At 36.6% G+C, this 27,948-nt stretch overlaps 1 protein-coding gene and 1 long non-coding RNA gene across 4 annotated transcripts in view; one reads left to right on the top strand and one right to left on the bottom strand.

The window, feature by feature from the left end:
* The window catches only part of NOL10 (nucleolar protein 10), a 123,845-nt gene that overhangs the window by 9,047 nt on the left and 86,850 nt on the right, over positions 1-27,948 (bottom strand). For all 3 annotated transcript variants that reach the window (XM_069072265.1, XM_069072266.1, XM_069072267.1), the window contains 6 exons: positions 26,022-26,148; positions 18,221-18,300; positions 17,953-18,051; positions 16,143-16,232; positions 4,269-4,442; positions 3,748-3,995 (listed from right to left, as the gene is read on the bottom strand). In XM_069072265.1, the coding sequence (XP_068928366.1) occupies positions 3,748-3,995; positions 4,269-4,442; positions 16,143-16,232; positions 17,953-18,051; positions 18,221-18,300; positions 26,022-26,148 (818 nt within the window). The remainder of the gene's footprint in view (positions 1-3,747; positions 3,996-4,268; positions 4,443-16,142; positions 16,233-17,952; positions 18,052-18,220; positions 18,301-26,021; positions 26,149-27,948) is intronic.
* On the top strand, positions 493-25,973 carry LOC138149234 (uncharacterized). The gene is made up of 4 exons (XR_011165265.1): positions 493-618; positions 23,977-24,035; positions 25,079-25,186; positions 25,268-25,973. It is a non-coding gene; the product is annotated as an uncharacterized lncRNA (long non-coding RNA).

Raw genomic sequence — 27,948 nt, 5'->3', positions numbered from 1 at the left:
AGAATGGGTCTTCTTTTCTAGTAAGTAATATTTTCCGGGTGAATGACTTTGAATACAGTTCCCAAATCCACATGTGAATAAACTCTTAACATTTATACCTTGGGAAATTTAGCTACAATTTTCAAGTAGTAATGTACTAACATATCTCCATATAATTTGGGATGTGGTTGGCATAAAGTGGTAGTTTTTTTTCCTAAGCAATAATGTCATTAAGAAGCACTTTTAATGTACTTTTCATCTTCAAAGTTCTTTAGAGACTAAATAATTAATCCTTTCAACATCCCTGAGACAGAAGTATTTATCCATTACTGGAGGGGAGCGGGAGAGAAGAGATGTTAAATGATTTGCCTCGGGCCCGCAGGGAATTCAAGTCTAAAGTTAGGATTGAATTGAGAATTTCTGGTTTAGAACAGTTCTAGACTTTATCTGATTTAAAAGATCTGCTGTCCTTCAACTGCTAATCTTATATGATGAAAGGAATGAGAATGAATTCTTTCTTTTGGTGAGGCTATGGCCATAAATGTGGCTGTAGCAGGGAAGTGAATTATGCTTGCCTAAACAGTGTCTTCAACCTTCATATTTTCTTTAGGATTCTACTCTATTCATATCACAGGAACTGTAAGTAAATATGGGGCTATTGGGACTAAATGTTTCATAGAAAATAATTTGTGAGAATTAAGATTCTAAGTAAATGGTATAAAATTACTGTCTTTCAAGAATGACCTTATTTCCTCTATGATCAGGTATTTAAATTCGGGTTTTTATTCAATGTGCTTTCAATGAACACTTGTAAAAACTTGTTTTGTCTGGGCTACTTGGAAAGGCAAGCTAAACTTCAGAATGAAGCATGGCAAGAGATCAGACACTGACAGGGACTATGTACTGAGATTTCTACATTAAAGAAAAGTTCCACTTCTCTCTCTTTGAAAGTCAATTTAAAGTGTGGCTGCTAACCAGCAATTCTAAAGCATGACTGCATGAGTGCCATTTCAGTCGGAGGCAATTAAAAATATGAACAGACGCAGAAGCTGTAAAAATGTGTAGAAAAAAGAAATCAGTTAGGACAAGGGAAAAAAATTGCTACTGTGCAGCTTTCCTAGAACTTAGGGCCTAATATATGGCTTAACACAGCAGCCTATGGTAGCTGCACCATTCCATAACACACTGAAAACACAACTAGGAAAAAAAAAACAATTTTAAAATGCTGGATCTTGGAGGAAGTACAGTCATATTTGAAAGGCAGTCATTTCATACAATTGTCTAAAGAGAGGCTAAAATGATTAGAACTCCTTAGTAATGAGAAGAGGCATTTGAAGAAAAGGATCTAAATTACGAGAAAGGACATTTTACAGGGTAAAAAAACAATGGGAATAAATCAAAGAAGGAAAAACTGACAGTAGACCTAAGGAGAATGAAATTCTAGCTTGTACTATAAAAGTAAATTGTGATATCTCTTTAACCTTTTTTTTTTTGGGGGGGGGGGGAGAAAAAGCTGGATCAACAGCTATTTGTCAGGGGATGTTCTGAGTGCAGACTCACTCTAAAAGAAGGTGATACACTTGCAAAACAAATATTCAGGTGATCTTTCACACACTTGTGATTTACAGTATGCTTGTTCACTCTCTTCCTCAACTGCCATTATTAGGTTGGAAACAGAAAGGATGAGAGCTAGTTTATCTCATAACACCCCTGGTGACCAACCTTTTGGAATTCAAGTTCTCCATAGAGAGTTTAGGCTAGTCCTCAAACAGGAGCTGTGACCTGAAGCCAAGCCCATACTTAAAGACTTTCCAGCTTAGCTGATGCCTTTTGGACCTTTTCCTCAACTGGCATACATAGCCTTTTGGAGACCATGGTTCTTTTGCACAATAGAGATAAGAGGTGGGGCTTTTACGAAGACATCCTTTATTATTGTTGTATGTACCTATTATACTTAATGTCTATGCCTCCTATTTTTTTAAAGACACTAACACCCCATCAAAACCTACCAGGAAGAATGCCAACATGATCAGTTATGCAACCCACCCTTCAAATCTTGGCCTCCTATGACAACAGAGTTTGTAAATACCTGCTTTCATGTAGTCCTAGTTGAAAGGTTACATGAGAAAAATAATGGTTTAGAATCTAAAGCAAACCTTTTTTAGCAGTTCTACAAGGTATAATTTCTTAATTCTTTCCTGGCTAAGCAAGGTTAGGAATGCAATTCAGTAGATAAATTCAATCCACAGAATAAATATACCATTGTAGAAAAAACAGTGGTTTAAAAAAACAAGTAATGTTAGGTTATAGAAAAATCTATAGCTACAGAAGGCAGAAAAGGGATTAGGCGAATGGCCTTTTAACTTACTGAAAACAAGTTTGCTATCTGCTACTAAAGTTTAAAACATGGAATGTTTTCTGACATACCAGAGACCTAGATTTTTAAGTGAGAGATAAAGTTAAAAATGCAGTCTTAAAAAAAATCATTTTATTTTAAGAGGATCTGTCTCTTATCTTCATTTAACCTTGTTTTAGTTCAGACAGTTGAAACATGAATGCTTATATACAGTGTTTTAGGGAAGATATGCTAGCAGTTTTTAATTATTCCCTCCAAACAGATGAAGGTGAGAAGTTGAGCAAGAGCCAAACTAAAGCAAGTTAAATGATGGTGAAGGATGGAGTAGGCAGGCAGAACAAGGTATACACCAATCATTATTCCTATAATAAAACCTAAAACCCTAGTCTTATATTTTTAGCCTTAATTAGTCAAAATCTTCCTTTACCTCCTAACTCTATTGTCTTCCCCAAATCTTCAGATTATCACCAAAAAGTTAATTCTTGTGTGTGATAAATTTATTCTATTTCAAACCTGTCCTATCAATACTTTGCTTGGATTAGAGATGAATCTTAACACTTTAAAGTTCACACATAATTTGGAATTGGATTATCTAAGAGAACCTCATGTCAACTGGAACTTATTAATCAAATAATACCACCATCTTGAATGCAGTTTATATTTGTTTTTTAATGACCTCCAAGTGACTTATAAATTTCCACATATATCCTTAGAAAAAACGGATAACATAAGAAAAAACAGTAAAGATTGTGGTCCCAATAAAAACTATGATTGTTTTCTAAAGGACATGTAGAATTAGCTTCTAAATTACTATAACCTGTCTCTAGGATATCATATAAGTAGGTTTATGCTGACTGCTCTACCAGGTAAATGAATAAATGACAGAACTTGGGGCAAAAGAAAGAGGGGGACAAGGAAATAAGTACTTATTTAGTTGGATGTTTCTCATGTAGAAAAGGGAACAGACTTACATATTCTAACTGGTCTCAGGGAGAAGAACTAGAACTAATGGGTTAATGCTATGGGGAGAAAGACCTGGTCTCAATGTAAGGAAGAACTTTGTAAAAACTAGAGAGGTTCTGTGGTGAGGTAATGAGTCCCTTATGACTGCTAGTGTTCAAGAAGAGGCAAGACGAACATTTGGAAATGATGTTTTGTGTAAGGACCAGACAAGATGACTTCTATTGTCCGTTCCAACTTTAAATGTCCATGAACTTGGCTTCTGAAATATTAAAACAGTTTACTATCTTGGGTTTTAATGTTTCCTAAAGTCTTTTTATAAAGAGCACTTAGACTCTACCACACACATATGCACATGGAATAAATATTACCATTCAAGGGGACTGAACAGGCAATGTGCCAACTACAAAACATTTGGAGCCCCAAACACGTCAACTCCACATGTTACTTACTTCATTAGCTTCTGCTTTTTTGCAGAATCCTTGAAGCTTCTGAATTCCTCCCCTGCTTTGATCTCAAAAAATTGGGGCTTCAGCACTGTTTGCTGATCCTCCTTGAACCTTTCCTGCCACCTCAGTTTTTCCTCTTGGCGGAGAAGTTTGCGCTGTTTCCTGACCTCTTCAACCCAATCTTTTTCATCATCTGAAGTCTCAGAACTTTCTGCATCACTTGGTTTTCCTTCCGGTTCTTCCTCCTCTTCCTGAAGACAGAAATAGTTAGAGGCACCACTTTTTCCCCTAAACAGGAACTAGTTCTTTTTTTTTTAAATTAGCATTTGTCCAATTAGAATACGTGACAACTTCTACTGTGCTCTAATTTTAAGAGAAAGCTATAATTAAATAAAAATACTGCCAAATAAAACAGGTAGAACTGTCTGAAATAAATTATTTCTCAGCCACAGTCTACAATTCTTCCTTGCTCTACAGATAATTGCATAAAAATTCTCATTAATATGAAATAATAGGTACATTACTTGTTCAAGGAACTCCTGTTGCTCTAAGAGTTTCAGTTTCTTCTTTCTTTTTTCACTTATTTTTGAAACAAGTGGATTCAGAAGCCTAAATTCTTCACTCTGCTCATCCACCTGGAAATCAGGGTTCTCAAACATAACTTTGAATCGATCATCAGTAAGAATGTTTGGTAATTTCTGTGAAAGAGAAATGAATGGCACGTTTTAAATTCAGCTTTAGAAGAACATGGAGATAGACAAAATCACATATGAAAATTTCAATTATGATTTTTAATGGTAGGTAATAAGGCAAAAAAAGCTGAATATGGTCAACATTAATAATACCAAACTTCTTCAGAACTAGTTTCAAGAACTTTCCAAATGTCCCTAAGTTTTAAATCCCACCACTGAAACAACCAACTTTTTAATCAACACTGTTCGGCCTTTACTGATCAGATCTAACAATTTTCAACTATGTAAGGGTATGTTTTTTTCACTTAATACTTAGAACATAATACACATATGACAGAATTAATCTTCAAGTAAGATTATTAATGGTAAAAATGTATTTCTGTAAATCATGAATTTTTGGTATAATAGTAGTCAAATACTGCGTTAAAAGGAGAGTACAGGCGATAGAAAAAAATAAACAAGTACACTGATTTAGAAATCTTTGAAAATATTATTCTACACAACAGGCTCATCAATTTATCTCATTAATTTTCAAAGGATATGGTATAAGATCTTACACTTTCTGTACTTAAAAAACACTGGCAATCAGGGAACAGAGTATTCTAGAGACTATAAAGCACCACATTCTCATCAATTACTGTTATTATGTATAACCCTTGGAGAAACAATTGTTATAAGTAGCCATGTGTTTCTGATAGCAATTATTCCTATTTTAATTCAGATGAAAAATTTCTAAAATACATGTGTGTATGAATATATGCATGTATGTGTGTATGTGTGTATCCCTGCCTTCTTAAACAGATGATCTTCGTATTCTTTAATGTTTACTTGATGACTCAAGGTCATAATCATGAACATCCATTACAGTACACAGGGATGCCCCCAGCAGCTATCCTTGAGAGAAGGGCTGTTAAGGGTTATGGGATTTAAAGATCTTCCATGCCCCATTGGACTTGCTGACATAGCAGGAAGGGGCGGAGCAAGAGGAAGCGGAAGCCAAGCTAGAGTTCCTGAAGTGCCTAGCAGTGGTGGTGACAGCGGCAGCAGCAGCAGAGGCCGGTGGCTGCAGGGCGAAGCCCTTTTTGAGTCAGCCAGAATTTCTGCTAAGGACTCTTGCTGAGGACTGCCAGGGGCCGGAGCTGCTGGGAGCACGCTTCCTGGATGCTGGGTGGTTGCTGTGAGTGGGGAGAGGAGGACCTTTGCCTGAGGTAGCCTGTTCTGTTTTAAAGGCTTGAGAATGTGGGTGCTTTCTACTTTATCTACCTGTGCCAATGTCATAACTACTCTGATGGCTTTCACTTTCTGGTTTTGGGACTCAGTCTTTTGGTATTTTAATAAATTTTCTAGCTTATTCTCCCATATGGCAAGCCTGATGTATTTTGTGATGGATAATTATATCAGCATATCTGTAATTTCCATAGGCATTGTGAATATGGCATTGCTGATACAGGCTGTTAGTTTCTCTACATAACAGCCTAGGCTGCTATACATTCTGAATTCTTGCGTCAGCTCCTTGAAGTCTCCTCAGTAGCTATCACATATTGCTTCTAGCTGCTCTCAGTTTAAGTGCCAAAGGCATTCCTTACAGTACCATTACCACTAGCACCTAAACAATCAATAAATTGCTTTGAATCAGCTTTGCCATGTTTATTAGAAATATATGTAAAACTAGTGTAGAGTGGTTCTAAAGAAGGGCATCTCTTATGAATAAAAATATATAAAGCCTACATCTATTTTGGCTAGCTGAAGGCCTGTTTTGCTCACTTCCTAGTTTTTAGCTATGCTCCCCAAAAGGTGAGCTACTGATTTATTCAAATCCAAATAAAAATATGGCAACCAGGACAGGGTAAGCAGCTATTTGTCACACAGAACACATATGAAACGCAGACTTAACTTTGTGAAATTCCACAATGTCATTTGAGAAAGGAGTTTGCATTTTCTGTTACAGAACTAGATGGACCCTCACAATTCCTCTAAAAAGCTTTCAAGAACCCTCAACTAAAGATGAGTTTTACCTTTTAAAATTCTGCATCTCATTTTGCTCTGATCTCTTACATGTACTCACCTCCCACTCCCATACGTGTCTTTTGAGCAACTTAAAAACTTCTTGACAGCAGAACTGATACCTGACCTATGATTCTAACCCCAAGCCCTAGCAAAATGCTTTGCAAATAACAGTAAAATATCTGTTGAACTGAATTTTTTTATTGTCTTTTTGGAGGGCAATTGGGGTTAAGTAACTTGCCCAAGGTTACATGGCTACTGTTTTTGTGTTAAGTGTCTGAGGCTGGAACCGAACTCAGGTCCTCCCAACTCCCAGGCCAGCGCTTTACTCACTGTGCCACCTAGCCGCCCCATGAACTGAATTTTACTACTGGAAAAACCAAGATTCAGTGGGGTAAATTCATATACCTTTGTCCACATAAAATCGGTTAATAATAGGGTCATAATTAAACACCAGGCCTCCTGACTATTAGTCCTCTTGTTCCTTTCTACTATGTAATGCACATATTTTCCTAAGAAAATAATAAAAATCCAAATAAATGATGAAATTTTTAAAACATGTCAGCTTAATGAATGCCACAAAGTTGTCATGTAATCATTATGTTTAGCAAAAATCATTATATCAGAAAAAATATTTTGAGAGCAAATATAACCGATATTCTCTAATAATGATACTAATGAGATATGATGGCCTTCAGTTTGTTTTGGGATTTAAAAAAACCTTAAGACCATTACATTTTAAATGAAGATTTAAAAAATGAAAAACTCTTTTTTCACCCAGCTGCAAAAATATCATCTCTAGGGGCTTTCCCTCATCTAATTATTTGTTTATACAGCTGTCTTGAAAGCCCCAAAATGTAAAAGAGGATAGTTAGAAATGTTCTCTGGTTTATAGATCCCTGGTTTACTCAACACATAGAGTAAAATTAGAAAAAAAAAAAGAATCACCTGACATTGATGAAAAATTTGTGGGAAAGATTATTTTAAGGTAGTTACTACATATAATCCACAGGACATACATTTATGTGACCTGTGAATTAGGTGATTGTTTTTTCTACTAATATCTTATATTTGAACATTAATCAATTAAATTAATTATAAAACAATATATGAAAATAAAGGTTAGCACTTCCCAGTTGGGAAGGCAAAAGCTAAAATGATAACATTTTAAATGTTCTAACTGACTTGGCTCAAAATAATAGCCTAAAAACATTAATCTTCTTTTTACAACCCTGGAGTAATGATTTATTATTTTGATAGAGAGTTGAAAATGGTGTTTAATCATCTCTGAAGCTGTCTGCATAGCTCAGGCATAGATACCCAGCCAAGAAATACCCATGGCCTAGAGATATCTAATATGACAATGTCTGCCATTAAAAAAACAGTTACTTGAAGGAACAGATCAATCATACATTGTGCCGTGGCACAAAAGTGCCAGTTATTATTCTCTTTCTAATATCAGATAAGCCAAAGAGAGATACACATGTACGGACACACACACACACACACACACACACACACACACACACACACACACTCACACACACACACACTGAACAAATGACCTCAACTTCTACCTCAGTGGACGAAAAATCAGGAAAAACTTTGGAAGTTATATGTTGAATTTATTATATCCTTAAAACAAGTTCTACATAATAGAGATTTTATGTTTCATGTGCAGTCCTCTCCTGATCCAAACAGTATATGGAAATACTTAGTGGTTTTGGTGTTTCAGTTCAGAATAAAAAAAATAAAATAGAAAGATAAAGGGGCTCAAACCTGAACTAGTTTTTACAATTTTACAATTCCAGTGACTATGGGTTGGCTGCTTCCAGGGTTTTATTGTATTTTTTTTTAATTAAATTAATACTCTGAAAAAAGAGGTAGCTCAATGGTTCATAGGTATGATGCGCCTCTCATCTTTGTTATTTGATTCAATTATTCAAATATTTATTAAGTGTGTACTATGTGCAAGGCAGAAAGGCAGCACAGTACGTCAGCCTCAGATTCAGGAAGACCTGTGTAAAACTCATGGCTCTGACACATCCTGGCTGTATGACCCTAGGCAAGTTCCTCAACCTCTATGTGCTGGGCAATTCTCTAAGGCTTTAAGTTGCAGACCTATAAAATTCCCCATCCACTTAGTTCCTATTACTAATGAAATCACAAATCTAGTCTTCTTCCCTATATACAAGGGACTGTGAGAGCCACTGGGAATACCAAAGATAGAAAATCACATGAATCCTATCCTCAACAGAGATGAATAATATGAGACAGGGAGGAAGGAGAGTAACATAAAAAACTGAGAAAGGAGAGAATACTTTCAGTCTGGGAGGTCAGATAAGAGTACAGTGATGAGGTCACATGTTAGATGATCCTTAAGGAAAATAAGGACTCAAAGAAATTAAAAGGAAGAATTCCAAACAAAGGATTTGGCCTTCATGACTGCATGGAGTTAGAAGATAGGCTTAGTTAATGAAATAGATAATAGCCTAGTCATGCTGGAAATAAACCCAAAGAAGTAGTTCAGAGAAAGTTTGGAAAGGGCATTTTATCCTAAAGGTCACTGGTTCCTAATCTCTGGAGTCCCAGAATAAGTACAAGGAGTCAATGAATCCATAAGTAAACACACCTTCTGTAGACTGAGTAAACAATGTCTTGTACATATGTATTACTATTTTTAAATGTATGAAGTTGCCTTTATGGAATAATTCATAACATTTTATTATCACTATGTATTCTCTAAATCAACAGATGAAGAGTACAACTACTCATACAGTGGGTCTAAGGAAATTTTTAAAGCTAAAGGGGGCATTAAAACAGTAATGATTATTATATCTGGTATTTATGTAGCTGGTTTACATATATGCTATCTCATTCACAAGAAGAACAAGTTTATCTTCACAAAATACCTATGGGGTAGTTATTAAAGGTATCATAAATGTTTTACAAGTAAGGAAACGGAGACTCAGTATAATTAAGTGACTTGTCCACGGTAACAAAAGTAAACTTTGGAAGTAGGATTTCAACTCGGGTTTCTCCTGACTTCAAGTTTAACATAGTTAGAAGGGTTAAGAAACCCTACCAGAAGTAAAAGGGAGCCACTTTAGGTTTTTGATCAGGATAGTGTCATAATTACACCTGTGACTTGGGAAAATTATGTTGGTACCTGTATGAAAAATGGATAGGAAAAAAAAAATGTCGGCTTAGAAGACTGCTATAGTTGAGGGATTGAAATAGTGATGGCAGTGTGAATGGGAAGGAATAGACAGATCTAAGTCACACTGAATTGTAACTGATTGTATTGGGTTGGAGATGTTGAGTTAGAAGGCAGAAATCTAACTTAGATATTTCAAGACTGAGTGACTAGGGAAGCAGTAAGCTCCTCACAGAAATAGGGAAGTCTGATAATACCTATGTGAGCTGTGGGACAAGTCACACATGCTGCAGTTGTAACTCAGTAACAACTATAATTTGTATACTTATTTTACCCCTGAGATATGTCACCTAATACTTTCCTAGTGACAGGGGTAATATTTGGGAACAGAAATATAAAGGAAGCCACACCCAAGCATATTCTCTCTTCATCTCACTGCTTTATTAAGTTGCAAATGGACCTATAGTTCAACAAAACTGAGCAATGCAGTCTTCCAAAAGATTATATACCAGATCACAAGATGCTACCAACACTATTAAAGCTACTAAAGTCGTGAAGAGCAGAATTCAAAGGCAGAGCTAATGATCTGTTATAGATTTAATGTTTCACTTAGGTAAGAAATATTTTGTGTTAGCTATTATTTAAAATCTCAAACGAAGAGATATTTTTCTAGGTCATTAGCACTGTTAATTCTAAATCCATGCAACTGACTTGGGTTGGCAAGCTATCATAAAGCTAAATCTCATTTTTTTAAAAGCACAAGCCAGTATAATGGTTTCTTACACTAAATTTTATATGGAAGACCACACTGCTAAAAATACTACTTATAGTATGCAAAAGCTGGATAAGAATTGCTGTTTGATGATAGAACAAAAGAATTTCTAAGGTCCTCATCACCATCCCCCACTCAAACTACAAACAGCAGACAGATAATTTCTTTAATGAGTTACTGTTAGAGGAGCCTGGAAATATATTTATTGTACTCAATTATTCATTATGGTGAACTCGTGGTAACCCAATCAACAAAGCACTCTTAAGTCTAGACCACCAGGATAGAGCTGATAGGAAGATGAAACTGCGATGGCATAGCAGAAAGAACACTGAACTTAAGAGTCAGACAACCTGGGTTTTATTTAGTCTCAGTTCTGCTACCTACTACAGGACACTGGCCAAGTTTGTCACAACATTTGGAGGCCTCAGTTTCCTCATCTGTAAAACTAAGGAACTGAATTAAATCATCTCTAAGGTCTCTTATTGTTCTTAACTTCTGATTCTTCATCAGGGCTGAAAAGTACACAAAGAAAACAACTACTAAAATGAAACCTTAACTTGAGAGGTCCTTCCCCGGGGATCTGAGAGGTTACAACACCAAAATAAGACCTCACAAACACACTATATTGCTAAGGACAAAGAAATAAAAACTTCTAAATCAGCTTTGATGTTATACTTCAGAAGTGTGGTAGCATATCCATCCCAAATTTAAATTTAGCTTTGGAGCATGTGATATGACTTTCTAAGGTTAATTATAGTTGTTTAGTTTTGACTGACATTAAAATCAATTTAATCCTTTGAGCAAGCAAAAAGCCCAAAAGCTCTGGTTGGTGGCAAGAAGTATTTACATCATACATAATTGGGTGTTACTTTATAATATGCATGCTTAGATATATGTTAAACACATCTACAAATTAAATGTGTATACATGTTAAGATTATAAAGACAGACTAAAATATCAACATATCTTTGCAAATATTCAATGGAATATTATTCTATTAGTAGAAACTGAAACATTAAAGCCTATTAACAGAAAAAAGGCCATGGTAGCATATCTGGGTATAACCTGTAAAAATTCTACTCACTTAGGAAAGACTGCATGTAGATAAAACTTTTAGAGTTCTCTGAAGGTAATATTAGATATAACTTTTTGAGAAGAAAAAATGTTTGAAGTACAAAGTATATGCAAGCAGAATAAAAGGTATTAACATCAAAGGACTATGGGAGTAGTGAATGAATTTGCCAAAACTGATAGGAGAAAGTAGCAGAAGTGTACTTTATTTATTTATTTGCTTTTTGGATGGGGGAAGGCAGGGCAATTGGGGTTAAGTGACTTGCCCAAGGTCGCACGGCTAGTAAGTTTTAAGTGTCTGAGGCCAGATTTGAACTCAGGTCCTCCTGACTCCAGGACCGGTGCTCTATTCACTGCGCCACCTAGCCACCTCAGTATACTTTAATATTTTAACAAAATTATTATCATAGAACCTGGGAGCTTGAAGCTCAGCAACCATCTATTCCAACCAAGAACTGAGCCCAAATCCCCACCATAATATATCCAGCCTCTGCTTGAAGATCTCTAAGGTGGAACAACTGGTTCTCAACTGACCTCCCGCTTCTGGACAGCTCTGACCCTAAGGAAGTTCTTCCTGACATCAAGCCTAAATCGGCCTCTTTCAAACTCCCTCCCATGGATCCTGGTTCTGCCCTTGCAGTCAAACAGAACAAGTTCCAATCACTTTTCTACAGAGTCAGCCTTTCAAATATCTGATGAGAAAGGCATGTGGCCTCACAGTCTTCTCTAGCGTAAACATTCCCAAGTCCTTCAACCACTTCTCAAAGATCTTCCCCATTCTATTTGCCCTTCCATGGACATGCTCCAACTTTTCAATGTTCTTCTTAAACTGGAGCAGCCAGAATTGAATGTAATACCCCTAGTGAGATCTGATGTGGAAAGACTATTATCCTTTATCCCTGGAAGCTGTGCCTCTCTTAATGCAATCCAAGATCATCTTGGTAAGTTTTTGCTGGCACACCAACAGGGCTGAGTTTGAAAGCAAAGAAAATTCCCAAAACTTATTCAGACAAACTTCTATGAGACCATGACTCCCTCATCTCAGAATGGTAAAGTTGGGGAAGAGAGCAGAGAGGGTTGTACCTAAATTGAAGATCTTACAGTCACCACTAGGGAACTTCATCTTACTAGATTTAGTACAACATTCTCTAACCTGTTAGGATCTTTTGGAATCCTGACTCTGTTATTCAGTATGTTAGCAATTCTTCCCAGCTTCAAGTCACCTGCAAACCTGACAAATATGTCATCTCTATTCATGTCTAAGTTACTTTTTAAAATGTTAAATAAGGCTAAACACAAATCCTTGGAGTACTCCACCAGAGACCTCTTGCCATAATGAAAATTAAACCATTAGCAACTGCTGAAACTGGCCATCTAACTAGTTCTGAATCCATCTAATTATGTTATTATCTAGTCTACATCTCTAGATCTTCCCCAAGAAAAGCATGAGATCCTTTATCAATAGCTTTGTAAAGGGTTTTACTTAAAGTATTGATGGAATTTTGATTAAAGAATTTTGTCAATCTGAACTAGTATGTTCTTTGATCAAAATTACCTAACACTAGTTTTTCAGAAAAGAAATTTATTTCACTACAGGAAAATTAACTGGTTACAGAAATTGTGCAGTAAGGGGAGAGAGTAACAAAAAAAATAAAAATAAAGAATACTATCTATCTCTTTTTTTTAAATGCTGTGGTAGAAGAAAAATAAGGCTAGATAGTCCTGGTCAAATCACAAATTCATATTATTACAAGGAGTCAGAAAGCTTCTCAGCAGCAAAAAATAGATGTCACAAAGTCTATGAGGTCCTCTAAAGATAGGCCTTTATTCAGATCCTATTTACAATTCTACAACAACAGTTCTAACAAGTAAGGGTTTTATGGGTTCCCAGACAATAAAAAAATATGGAATTAATGGTTTAGAAAGAATACTGCTTGAAGCAAAGGCACTGAAAGAGGAAAGAAATTATAGCTAACAAAAAGGAAAGACCAAAAAAGCTATAAAAATACTCACAAAAACTGAATAAGAACCACAGGAATATATAAGACTTAACACTGGAAGGGATGCTAAAGAATCTATTTTAATTACACATTTTGTAGAGGAGGAACAGAATTCAGAATTCCCAGAGGGTGGAAAGGACTTGGCCAAAGTCATATAGGTAGTAAACAGCAAAGCCAGAATTTGAAGCCAGCCAGGTCTTCTGACTCCAAATATAGTGCTATAATCACAATACCATGCTGCTTCCCCTAGACTATAGCTATTGCTGCCCTCTTACTTGGAGTTTACTAGCTAGATTCCTTCCTTCCTTTCTTTCTTTCCTAAAAAAACCTAAAACCCTGTTCCCTCTGAAGCTCACAGACTGAACCACAAATAGGTCATGGCCCAGGCTCCACTTAATGGCTTATTTTGGGCCCTCCAGGCTTAGAGTGAATATCAACGATAACTGTGTCTCTTCCAACAACAACCTAGAGAGTCGTCCCCTCCCAGTTTGATTTTTTTTTCTAATTCAAGGGGCTATATCTTGACCTATTCACTGAATGGGTGTTTTATCTCACAGTAAGTGAGTATGTGTAAAAGGCCTCAGCCTAAAAGAGCCAGGATCTCCCACTGCATCCTGAGTCATCTCTAGTCATCTTGACGAATATCTGGTCACTGAACCCAGATGGCTCTGGAGGAGAAAGTGAGGCTGGTGACCTTGCAGGGCCCTCCCTCCCTCAAACCAAAGTCAACTGCGAGTCATGTCATCATGAAGACCATGGTCCTCTCTGAAAAACGAAGGACAACACAACAAGATATCACTATACTACAGCAGAATATGCTGATTGATATTATGAATACTTTTAGTTACCCAGGACTAATCTAATCTAAGTTAGATTCAGTACCTGTTTACCAGTGCAGGAAATTCTGTGCTCCACTTGAGAGAGATCCATCTAAAAACACACTTACAATGAAATTAAAGCTAAGTTTTAAGTACATGGAAAATGCCTCTATGTTCAATGGTTCCTCAATGACGATGGCTAATAAGTTCCTACTGACCTGATGAAGAAAGAGTTCTAAAATACACTGTGAGAAAAGAGTGGAGTAAAGGCAGGGATTTGACCTAATTCTCCAGGGATTCGCCTGGAGAGGCAGAACCAACAAAAGGATGAGGTGAAATAATCTGACAGCACAAGGCACCTTAGAAGGTTGGCAGGAAAGTCTGTCTCACTGGGGTAAGAGTGGAGTGCAGGCTGTGCCCTGAAAACCGGGAGAAGGACCCGGGGTGACTAAATCAGCAATGTAGATAGTTTCTGGAGCTCTTAGCCCACAGACCGTAAAGGGGTTAGAACAGCTGGTCAGAAGATTACAGGGCCTTCTGCTGGTGGAGGAAGCAGGACTTTGCTGCATTGCCCATCTTGGTTCCAGTGTGCCGTTCCAGGATGAGGAGCAGCACTAGCAGGAGTGGGGACCCTGGCTGTAGTTCCAGGGCAGAAGAGAGTGCCTGTGATCACTCACAGACCAAGCACAGGCCAGGAGAACACTGACCACGCTTCTTTTTAAATGATACCATTTTAGAAAAACTAAGAGCTTACAGACTCCCTGGAGTAGCTCTGAAAACATGAAAAACCTAAAGCTTGGGACAGTGCCCCTCCACCCTGGGAACTGAGCTCAACTTTAACATAAAGTTAAAACTGAAGAAATAAGCAGGAAAAATGAGCAAACAACAGCAACAAAAAAGATCTGACTACAGAAAGTGGCTGTGATGACTAAGAAAATTTAAAAAAAAACTCAGAAGAAGAGAAGAAATCAAAGCAGCTACAGGCAAAGCCTCAAAGAAAAATGTGAATTGGTCTGATGCCATGGAAGGGCTTGAAAAGGATTTTAAAAATCAAAGAAGAGAAATAGAAGAAAAATTGGGAAAAGAAATGAGAATGATGTAAGAAAATCATGAAAAAAAAGGAGTTAAAAGCTTAGTAAAGGAAGCACAAAAAAAATACTAAAGAAAATAAGACCTTAAAAAAAAGAATAGGCAAAATGGTAAAAAAAAAAAAAAAAAGAAAAAAAAAAGGCACAAAAATCCACTGAAGAGAAGAACTACTTAAAAGTAAAATTGGACAAATGGAAAAGGAGGTATAAAAGTTCAATGAAGGAAAACATTTCTTAAAAATTAGAATTCAGAGGGCCGGCTAGGTGGCACAGTGAGTAAAGTACCAGCCCTGGAGTCGGGAGGACCTGAGTTCAGTTCCGGCCTCAGACACTTCACAGACACACACACACACACACACACACACACACACACACTAGCCATGTAACCTTGGACAAGTAACTTAACCCCAATTGCCCTCCAAAAGGCAAAAAAAAAAAAATTTAGAATTCAGGAAGTAGAAGCTAAGGTCTTCATGAGACATCAAGTAACAATAAAACAAAATTAAAAGAGTGATAAAACAGAAGAAAATGTGAATTATCTCACTGGGAAAACAACCAACCTGGAGAATAGATCAAGGAGAAATAATTAAAGGAAAAATTCTTGGTTAATTTTCTACAATGAAAAGTGAGAAACCTATTGTCTAAAATATTCTGGAAGAGCCATGTGACCTTGGGCAATCGCCCTGCCTTCTCCCCTCCAAAAAGCAAAACATTAAAATAAAATATTCTAGAAGGAGCATGATAATTATGAAAACAAAATCCACTTGAAACCCTCCTCTTTCATACACAATCTTACCTTAAGTTTCTTTTTCCAAACAGAACGCTGCTTTTCTTCCTCTTCTTCAATTAACTTTAGGGCTAGTTCTTTGTTAACCTTTGGCAGTTTCTAATTGAAAAAGAAGAAACATAACACTATTTAAAAATACATCTTTTAGACACTTGAAAATTAGCTTTGAGAAAGTAGGGAATGCCTCTGGAAGTTCATTAGCATAGGAAACACCCATGGTAGAAATTCCTTCCTCCTACACAGATCAGTAACTTACAGAGTTGCACTGGGGTAATGAAAAGTTAAATGGCTTTCCCATGTTCACATAACTGCTATGTGTCAAATGTACCCCTTAAACTCATGTCGCCCTTTGTCTAGTAATTTAAAAGTTAATTTTAAAGTGGAAAAGTTCTATAATAAAGGTAATTTATAAACTTAAGATTTTTTTTTACCCACAACAACTCTACTCTTTATTAACCTGTTGGTTACAGCAGAAATTAGTTTGGTCCTGACACACTGCACTGAGAAATAAATTGTTTGGAGGTTTGCTGGTAGTTTTAAAAGAGCCTACTCCTCCTCCCCAATTTCTGTGGGCCACGACACAAGACAAACTAGGAGAAACTGTATGTAACCTAAGACAAGACCAAGGGCCTGAAACACATTATGGGGCAAGAAAGGTCATCTTTCTGGCAAAACCCACATGGGAATATGTCAACTCTTCAAATAACGCTTCATTTATTGGTTGTGCATAATTCCTATTTTGGAGATGTTAAGAGGTAGTAAAGACTGGAGAAAATGTCTAGTCCACTAACTTGTTCCAAATAATGCTTGCTTTTTTTCTTTATTTTTTCATGTAGCTTTTTTAGGTTATAGTATAAAATAATACCTTTAAGTTTAAAATTTTTACTCCATCCTGCCTATGTAATATTTAAATAACTAATAAATTGAGAGGGAAAAGAAATAGTAGCATCATGAAACAACTTCAAAACACAAATTATTTTTCTATTTCCCCTAAATGATATATAATAAAGTTGCCAAAAATATCTTATTTACAAACATACATAATAGGTCAATTACAGTTATTGTTTGTAGTCTTAATCATCTCTCCCAAGGCCAAAGACAAATATATGAAATATCCAAGGTGCAAAAGAAATTACCATTGTGGAAAAAAATAGCCAAAACAGAGAGAGAAAGGGAGAGGGAGGAGGAGGAAAGAGAAGAACATAGGGAAAGCAGAAAAGGGAAAGGGGAAGAGGAGGGGAAGAATGACGGGAAGGGAGGGAGAGGGAGACCAAAGGTGAAGAAAAAATAAAATATCAAAAGTGCATAAGAAATGGCCAATGTGGAAACGAACAGTAACAACATAGAGAAAAAGACAGAAAGGGACCTCTAGAGAAAGAGGGAGAGGGAGAAATGGAGAAATAAGGGGAGGAAGAAAAGTGAAAATTTAAGAGAATAGTATCAGATGTTGTTAGAATGAATTAAAATCATCCTCTTTTTCTAGATTTCCAATATTACAAATAGATATTCACTATAAAGTAAAGCTACCCACAAAAGTAAAATATTATGCTTAAACAGATAAACATATTCAGCTAGGTGGTGCAGTGGACAGAGTACCAGGCCAAGTCAGAAAGTCTTGTCCACTATGTCACAGGCTCCCATATAATATATGTATGAGTTTTTGTAAAGATGTCAATTTATGTTTTATACAAAATCAAGCTCTAAAAGATAAACAGCACACTGCATCTATATAACCACATAATGTAGTCTTCTGAAATACAACCTTGGTTTTAAAAAAGGAATGTTTCCTTCAATAAGATTCAAAAGTGGGAATATTTACCTTTAATTTGACTCTTTGTGCACGAGTTTCTTCTATCTTCTGCCTAATTCTATCTTTCCTGTATTCTTCATAAGCAAATGGATTTACCATCAATTTCACCTTTTTACAAGAAAAAGTTTAAGACAAACAATGTAATTGATAAGCACTAGGAATACAACTTCAAAGAACAATAACATTCTTTAAAATAACATACTACGAAACTATGTGGGAGAAAAATCTTTATACATTCATAGTTCCCTACTTGAACTCATCTTAATTATATGTTTACCTTATGATAGAGTCTTATATCCATGAAAAAGCCATGCATATATGCCCGGAGTAAAGGTGATCCAATGAGGTGTGTAAGGCCTAGGAAGGATGAAAAAATTCACTTAAAAAATCTCAGAGGAAAAAAACCTCTAAATTTGATTATAATATCACACAACTTGCTATATTTGATTTGATTATATTTATTTTTTGATAAAACAGTCAAAAGTCTTGAAATTTGAAAGCACTAAGGAAATTAAAAATCTCTACATGCCTCTCATCCCACTAATATCAATTAGTTCTTATTTTAAATATTAAGTAATAAATATCATAATAGAGAAATCATTTTGAGTTGAGCAGAATTTAGGATGTTGTACTTTGGGGGTGAGACTTTTATACCATTTTAGCTAATACTTTAGCCATGATCTTAAAAAACTAATGTAAAAAAAAAGAAATGGAATTTCTGACCTGCTGAGTATCACATTTATTATTAGTTTCAAACTGAATAAAATTAAAATCTCACTGAGTTATTCCCACTATTCACTTTCTCTGTTTTCCTCATGAAGCTGAATGCTGACAGAAAAAATAATGCAACCATGCCAATGGGGTTAATCAATCAACAAGACTTTATTAAGTCCCTGCTGTGTTGAAGGAACTGTGCTAGATACTGAAGATACAAGGACAAAAATGAAAGTCTCTACCTTCAAGAACCTTACATTCCCTCAGAGAAGACTGTATGTGTATGTACATACATATATGTATACACACACACATTCAAATGTAAATAAAAGGCAATTCAGAAGAGATGGGTGGGGAGTTGGGATCCACTAGCAGCTATGGGGATCATTTAGAAGATGGTGTTTGAACTAAGCCCTAATGAGTACTAGGGCTTCTAAGAACTAGATTTTAGATAAGTGAGAGGATTTTCTAAACAGAGTATACAATAAAACCAAGAAGAAATGTGAGGTACACAAAGACCAGTTTGTTTTGATCACAGAGTATCTGAAGGTAGTGATGCATAATAAACCCAGAGAGGCGTAAAGGAGAAACAGAACAGTGTACATTTGATTCTAGAGGAAATCTTTTCCTTTCCCTTTCACCATCCCTTTCCCAGAAACCTTTGTTTCTTTTGTTGTCTCTTTCTTCTCACCTCCCACTCCCCATCTAGATCACTAGCAATCTGGCTCCATCTCTTAGTTGCTAAAAGTGCTTGGACCTAAAGAATTCAATTATGTTTAATCACCAAAACAATACATTTGTTATCATTTCTTATATCTCAGAAATGAAAGGAAAATGAAAACCAGGCATTATTGCTTTTACTTTTCTAATTCCAATTATTTCATAGGGAAATCTGCTCACTGATTTTTTTTTCCCTTTGGGTACAAAGACAAAGTGTTATCTTTTTTAAGAATTAAAATTCTGTTAACATCTTTTATTTTTATATTGTCTTCATTTCCTAGCATGGTATAATGGATAAACAGCTGCCAGAAAGATCTGGGTTCAAGTTTTGACTCGGAGAGGTAATGGGTAGGTGACCCTGAGGAAATCTCTTAGTATTCTAGGCACCTGTCTACAACTATCATTTGCAAAGAACATATTGATCTTATTAGCATGCTGACCTTCATTAGTAGAGGGGAGTGTTCTCAATGGATATAAACCTATGTCACTGAAACCACGTGTCTCATACAGCTAGTATAGTGCAACTATGTTGAGCAGTTGACAGAGTGCTGGACCTAGAAACAGGAAGACCCGAATTCAAATCCAGTCTCAGACATGTAACTAGCCCTGTGACCTTGGGCAAATCAATTAACTTCTATTTGCTTCAGTATCCTCATCTGTAAATATAATCATACCTCACAGGGATGTTATAAGGATCAAAATAGATATTTGTTAGGACGTTGCAAACCTTAAAGCACCATATAAATGGTCCCTCCTACCATACACTTCAGAAAGTCACGCAAAGCTAAGTGCAATATTGTATGTAGTGTTCTACATTCAGTCACCTGCTCCTGGAGAGAGGACTGCATTCTTCTGTATTTTTAACAATGATACAAAGGATTAGCTCTAACAGAGTACTGTTAAATCTTCTCTAAGTCTGTACTTGGCCACAAACAACTATTTATTAATAGGTCTGTATATAAGAAAAGACTGACTTAGCTATCTAAACTTTTCAAATTTAGAACTCAGATAATAAACTTGTATTCTATTTTTATCATCCTGGAAATATAAAGGAAATTAGCTACACAGAGTTCTATCTCAATGCTCATTATAACATTTTTAAAATAATGTGTATTTTCTCTTGTCTGAAGACACTGAATTTTAAAATGCAAATAGGTGAGGAAAATAAAGAAATCTGATATGCTGTAAGATTAGATATGATTAAGACACAGCTACACAAAAGGCAAAATTTTAAAATTAAGAGCTTTTTACTGTCTACTAATAGCTACTTCTAGTATTATCCACTAGAAGATTGGATCTTTTCTTAAAACATTTACAGACATTATAGTGTATCTATTTCTTACAAAGAAAATGAAATCTTGTCCAGACTTGTGAGAAAAATGCATCAAGTTTTCCCATTCTGAATGACTTGTTATTCCATCTTTACTCTCACTATCGTTTTACAGAAAAGAGTATGCCATTTCAGAGGAATTCAGAGCTAAAATAACTAAAATACACATGAACAAAAAGGGATTTGGTACATCAATTCTAACATTTAGGAGCTGAGGTTTTTTTGCTTTGTTCTGAATTTTAGTGGTTATCTTTTTTGTTTGCTTATTAAGTAAAAAATGCTACCCTATACCCAACAGTAAAGACATTACTTAGTTAAGATTAATGATGTATTTCAAAACCTTTTCTACTCAGATGGCTTAATATCACTCCTTAGTACTACAGATAACTTTTCTTTTTAAATGCCAATGTGCTGAAATGCTAGTATTTCCTCCAAAAAACCCCTTAAAACATGAATTAAGTTCTCTTAAAAGTAATAGAATTAGCGAGGATGCTGGGAAGATGGCAGAATAGGTCAGAAAATTCCAAGCTCTCAAGATTTCCCTCCACAAAAGAGATAAAACAGAGCCTCAAGACTAACACAGAGCAGTTAAAAATAAATATGAGAAGGGGCAGAACAGGGGTCCCTCCTGGGACAATTTGAGATCTGAAAAAAAATCCCTGGACAAGGTTTGGTCCCTGTAAAGAATAAAAACGTCCAGGCTAGGGACTGCTTAAACAACAAGCAGTGAGCCCTGGGGTTAGCTGGGTTTAGAGGCTGTCTTAACCTAGCCACAAGAACTTTTACCCTGTGAGGGAACTGTGAGGGTGTTGGGAGTCTGAATTGGGGAAGACTGAGGTAACATCTGCTGACTAGGAACTCCAGCCCCAAACCCAGCTGTGCTGTGGAGATGTTGCCAGTACTGAGAAGGAACCAACACACATCTGATAAATACAGAAGCAGTGGGGCAGGGACACCACTGGTTGTAGGCACTTTCAGAAGACTGGAGGTCTTAGTTTGGGTTCAAGGTCTGAGAGGAGAACTGAAGAAGGATTTAAGGACAGAGGCACCATCCCCCGTGCCCCAGGACTATGGGTGATTACAAAAATTAACCTTGGACAATACTGAAACGAAGAAACTTTCTTCTACCCCAAAGGGGAAATTAAATGGTCACTTTTATATTTCCAGAATGAAAGAAATAGAATACAATTCATAGTAGAACTCAAAAATCAAATGAAAGAGACTGAGGAAAAACTAAAGAAAAAAGAACAATCCAAGAAAAATAAGATTATGAAAAGAAAGTCAACCAATTAGAAAAATAGATCCAGAAGCTTAAGGAAGAAAATGACTCCTTGAAAATCAGAATTGGGCAAAGGGAAGCCAGGGAAGTTACAAGAGATCAAGAAATACTAAAACAAAATATAAAGAATGAAAAAAAAAAAGGACATTAATGAATTGTCAGACTTCCAGGACTTTGTTTAAAAACAAACAAACTGAACTCAGAAGATTTGACATATAAGAATCAAGAGAAACATAAGGTACATACCAAAGACCAATTACAAGGAACTCAGTAGGGACAAACTTTACCTTTTATGTATGTAAAATGTAAAACGTATGTCTAAGGTTATTAGTAATTGGGTAGTCCCTAAGAAAGATTGGGGTAGACCTGAGCATGATATGACTTCAAAAAGTAAAACCATTCAGAAACAGATAAAAAGAGTAATTACCTTATATAAATGAGGTACAAGAAAAAGAACCAATACAGAGGAATTAGATGGGGGAGGATTGTTAGTTCTAGAAATCTAGATTTCATTTCATCGGGAATGGGTTCAAGAGGAAACAATGCATATACATCTAGAAAAGTAAAAAAGTCTTCTAAATTTAGAAGTAAATAAATTACTAAAGGCACAGGGAGGGGGGAAAGGATAAGAGAGGGATCTTTAGAGGGGAGGGTGACAGAATAGGTTAAAAGAAGATACAGAAGGGTGTTTAGATTAATGGGAATGGGAGGATAAAGAAGGGTTCCTTGGGAGGATAAGGGAAGGATCTTTAGAGGGGAGGCTGATGGAATAGGTAAAATGGTATTTAGATTTATGGGAATGGGAGGATAAGGGAGGGATTATGGGTGGGGGGGGACGTGGGTCAAGTAATAGGTGGGCAAGGTAGTAGGTAGAAGTAAAGTAGAGGAGTCAGGAGTCAGGAAATAAGAGATATGTACAAATATAAAAACAAAGATTAGGAGCAGAATCTCTTAGGAAAGTATGTGTGTGTGTGTGTGTGTATATATATAGACATATATATATGTGTGTGTGTGTATGTATACGTGTACATAAATATCAATATTCATATAAAAAAATATCCATGCTTAATTGCAGCCTAGGGGTGGGGGAAGAACAAAGAGTACAGCAGAGAACAAAAGAAACAACAAAGCAAAGGAGGACAGCTTTCAATCTAATATGTAGTATTAAATACACAGGCTCTCTTGAAATGGAAATTTATTGCTATATAATTTGAATCCTCTCTCACATTCTGCTGCACACATGACATTTTTCTTATTTTATATGTTTTAATATTTAAGTTTATAATGTTTCTTTTTCTTTTCTTATTATCTATTTATATTTTAATATTCAAGTCTAAAAAAAGAAAGAAAAAAAAGAACAGAAAAAAGTTAATAGAATTATAGGAATAAGGGGCGGCCAGGTGGCTCAGCGAGTAAGAGCACCAGCTCCAGTGTTGGGATGACCTGGAGATCAAATCCCGGGCTCAGACACTCAGCGCCACACCCAGAAATAACTGGCCTTGTAACCTTGAGCAAATTACTTAACCCCGACTGCTTAAAAAAAAAAAATTTATAGGAATATAGAATCTTAAGAGTTGAAAAAGATCTCAGAGGTAACTTAAGTACAACCCTCAAAGCAGAGATATCCTCTGCAGCAGATGTCAAATATGTGTTCTATAAAACTCTCCAGTATGGGCTGAATCAGATTAAAATATAATTGGAAAATACTTAACAAAATAAATGAAATTACAATAAAACACAGATAATGGTAACATGTGGTTTTCTAAGTCAATATGCAACCTTTAGTGATCCTTGTGTATGGTTTTGTGGCCTCTTTTCTATTTGAGTTTAACATCATTGCTCTAAAGTATCTGAAAAGTGTCATCTAGAATCAGTCTGAACATTTCTAATAAATGATAAAGAACTCACTTCATAAGACAGTTCTAATTGTCAGGGAGTTCCACCTAAAACAATGAAAAAGTCTTCTTTTCTACAACTTCCACCCAAATAGGTATCCACTGGCACTACCGACAACCTCTAGGACTTTTGGTCTACTCTCATCACTATTGAGTAAGTACAAAAGTTGTAACTAATTATTGACATGCTTAGTATTAACAAATATTTAATCTAATGCTAACTCACCTCATTACTGAATCCTAACTGATTAGTACCTCAGGAATGAAATGAAACTCAGCTCCAGCAGAACCAGAAGAACAATTTACAGTGACCATAATGACATAAAGAAATATAATACAACAATAATTTAACAAATAACATGAATGAAAACATCATTAAAAGACCTCTCTGATCAATTCAGTAACCAATAGTGGCTTCAGAGGACTTGATTGTGAACCATGCTTCCCACCTATCAACAAAGCAGTGGTAGAGAATGGATATAGAAGTCGTCACATTTATATTTTGAGACATGGCTAATATGTTCATTTGATTTCATTAACTGTTGGGTTCTTCTGGGAGAGGAGTCATTGGCAAGTTGACAGAAGATGTTAAAAAGAAAAGAACATGAATGAAACATCTTAAAAATAAACAAAAATATTAGCTGCAGCTAGTAAATGTGATTTCAAAAAAGATCGATTTCCAAAGCCAGGCAGGAAAGTCATTTCTAATGATCTGCACCACTGCTCTTCTCTATTAGTAGAGATAATTAATGTGATGATAATCTATACAAGAGAGCATATTATTTCAGTTGAGAATTCACTATTCACTGTGAATCTATTCACTGTCCACATCAGAATATCAAGGTGTTAATGGCAAACAAACAAGTTCTTGGCACCTTGTTTCAGTTGAGCCCTGCCCCTGATTATATTAAGTCTTTGTTAAGAAATAGAACTTGTGAATCCCACAGTCTTAGGGACTTGCCAAAGACAGGAACAGGAAGGACATAAGAAGTGGATGGAACAGGGAGGAGCTAATGACCACATAAAAGCCCAAGCAAAAGCTGGGAGGGAGCAGAACTGAGAAGGAAACACTCGTGGTGGCCAGCATTCTGTTTGTCTGTTCTGTCTGTGTTGATCTATGTTTGTAATACTTTGTACAGAAGCCCTGGGACCTTACTGGAAGCCCTGAAAGAGGATTTTCTTGTTGTCTGTTTACAGAAGTCCTGGAGGAGGGTTTCAGAGGTCCTGAGACCATATGGACAACTTGTGTTGAGTTCTCAGACCTTGTTTGTGGGTCTGTGTTGAGTTCTTGGACCTTGTTTGTGGGTATGTGTTGATTTCACAGGCAGATAGTGAATTGATGATGGTGCCAGCAATGTGTGTGAATGTTGTTTTGGCTCTGTTAAGTTTTGTCTTCCCAGAAACAGAAACTGCGAAGGACTTGAGGTGGACTGGACACTGTGAGCTTCAAAATGGAATGGGAGCTGGATGAGGAGCTGAGAGCTGTCTGCCTGTGAATCCAGGTAACAGTTTTCAGGCAAGAGCTAGACCCATGGAAGAGGAAGCATGGAATTTGGGGGCCAGCCTCAAGCCAAGATGAAAAGACCTCTCCTTGGGTAATTACTGCTGCCTTAGAAGATCATGATTTACTGTGGCCTAGGGGTGGGAGAACTTTGTATCCCGTAAGGAAGATTGAGTTAAAGATGACTGGAAACTAATCTCCAACAAGGAAGAAGACTTTTTGACTGAGAAATTTAAGAGAATGTGACCTAGGAGTAGGAAAACTTTGACTTTTGTATTTTGTGTCCCTTAAGAAGGACTGCTCCTTAAGGACTATCGCGTTAGAGACTTACTGAATGTTATCTTTTGTTTAAAACTAGATGGCCACTTTAGTGATAAGTTGTTATGTTAAATCATTGTGAATGCTGTACTTTGGTTTCTGTGAATGTTTTGCTTTAGTTTACTGCTGAAAAAATAGAGAGTTCACTATACTATGTGATCAGAACCTTAAACCTATTCACGGCAGCAGTCCTCTGGAGAACTGCTCTGGCTTGGCTTTATACAAGGAAGTATCCATCATTACTTATATTTAAAACTTGAAAAAGAAAAAGCGAAATAAAATAAAGGAAAAAAAATTGTGACCACAACATTTTTTTTTTACCTAGATTGTCAAGATCTTTCCTGGTGACAAATTTATAATCATCATAAACTGTGCTTTCTGGATTCTCTTCTAATTCTTCAGTCAAGTTGTCTAAGAATGAACACCATCTAGGAGCAGGACCCAAAACCTGTAGGTATACATTACAATAAAGTTAGACAATAGGCAGTTACCCTGATATTTAACAGAATCACCTATTCTAGTCAATGCAACAAAAATTTATTAAGTGCCTAAATATGGGGCCCAGATTTAAACACTTGGAGTACAAAGGTAACAACTGTCTCAGTTCCCTACCCTTAAAAAACTTGCTAACCAGAACGGGGGGAATAAGATATTTTACAAAATATCTAGGAAAAAAAGAAGAATATAATGAAGAAACAGAAAACATTTTTAAAATGTTATGAGACTTTTGGAGGAAGTAATCACTTGAATCTAAAAGGATAAACAAAAGCAATATAGTACAATAGAAAGATTGGTAGAATGAAAGGGGGGGGCGGAGTCAAAATGGTGGAGTAGAAGCAGGACCTCCCTGCTGCTCTGGCTTCCACCTTCCCCGATCCATGTAAAAAGGGGACACTAAACAAACTTTGGAGCTGCAGAACCCACAAAGTGACACAGGAAAGTTAACCTCCTACTGAGGACAGCCCCGCAGGCCAGCAGGAATTGGCCAGCAAGTGCTCTAGGAGCCAAGCTCAGCCCCAGGCCTAGGCTTTAGCCCCAGGGCGGGCCTGACCGGCCACCAGATGGAGGGACTCCAGATCAGCAGCAGCTGTGGCCATTTCCACATTTCTCAACACATAGATGTGAAGGACAAAGTGATAGGTCAGTGCACTCTGGACTTTGGGTCCCAGTAAGTGGGAGTACATGGCTTTTGCCCCTGGGGCAAGAAGCTGCTGATACTCCAGCATAGCCAGCCAGTGCCATGTGGCAGCTTCAGCTACTGACCTGCAGAGTGTAAGGAGACCAAGCACCAGTCTGAGGGGTAATTGCTCTTGCTTTAAGCTTCTTGGATCTGGATTGCAGCCTAGGGTGGAGGTCCTGGGGTGTGTGTCCAGCTTGCTAGAGCATGTGGAAACCTCAGAGAGGGCACCCATCTAATACCTCCAGCAGCTGAAAAAACCCCAGCGTTTGAGACGAAAGCTCCCCTGTCTGGTGGCAGAGTCCTACTGTGGCAAAAAGTCCAGGGGTCAAGTGACTGAGGGGCGACATGATCAAACAAAGGAAACAAAGCAGACAGAAGATTCCAACATTAGACTCCTATTTTGGGGACAAAAAGGAGCAAAGCATCGAACAGGAGGAAGACAGTAAAGTCAGAACTCCTGCACCAAAAGCTTCAAAAGAAAATATGAGCTAGTTACAGTCCAAGGACCTTAAGAAGCAGATAAAGGAAGTGAAGGAAAAATTGGGAAGAGAAATGAGAACAATGCAAGAAAATTATGAAATGAGAGTCAACAGCCTGACTGAGGAAAATAATACCTTAAAAAACAGACTGACTCAAATGGCAAAAGAGACTCAAAAAGGCAATGAGAAGAATGCCTTAAAAAGCTGAATTTGCCAGATGGAAAAAGAATCTCTAAAGCTCAATGAGGAGAATCATTGCTTCAGAATTAGACTGGAGCAAATGGAAGCTAATGACCTTATGAGAAATCAAGATGCTGTTAAACAGATCCAAAAAAATGAAAGAATAGAAAGCAATGTGAAATATCTCATGGAAAAAAACCACCGACCTGGAAAATAGATCCAGGAGAGATAATTTAAAAATTATTGGACTAGCTGAAAGCCATGATCAAAGTAAGAACCTAGAAATCATCCTCCAGGAAGTTCTCAAAGAAAACTGCCCTGATGTTTTAGAACCAGAGGGCAAAATAGAGGTTGAAAGAATCTACCGATCACCTCCTGAAAAAGATCCCCCCAAAAAAACTCCTAGGAA

The sequence above is a fragment of the Petaurus breviceps genome, unplaced genomic scaffold, assembly GCF_028583685.1.
Source record: "Petaurus breviceps papuanus isolate PSGF00001 unplaced genomic scaffold, PetGlider_PUasm1.0 90845, whole genome shotgun sequence".
Lineage (NCBI taxonomy): Eukaryota > Metazoa > Chordata > Mammalia > Diprotodontia > Petauridae > Petaurus > Petaurus breviceps.
The sequence above is the reverse complement of the archived record's forward strand: the minus strand, read 5'-3'. Positions and strand labels throughout refer to the sequence as shown.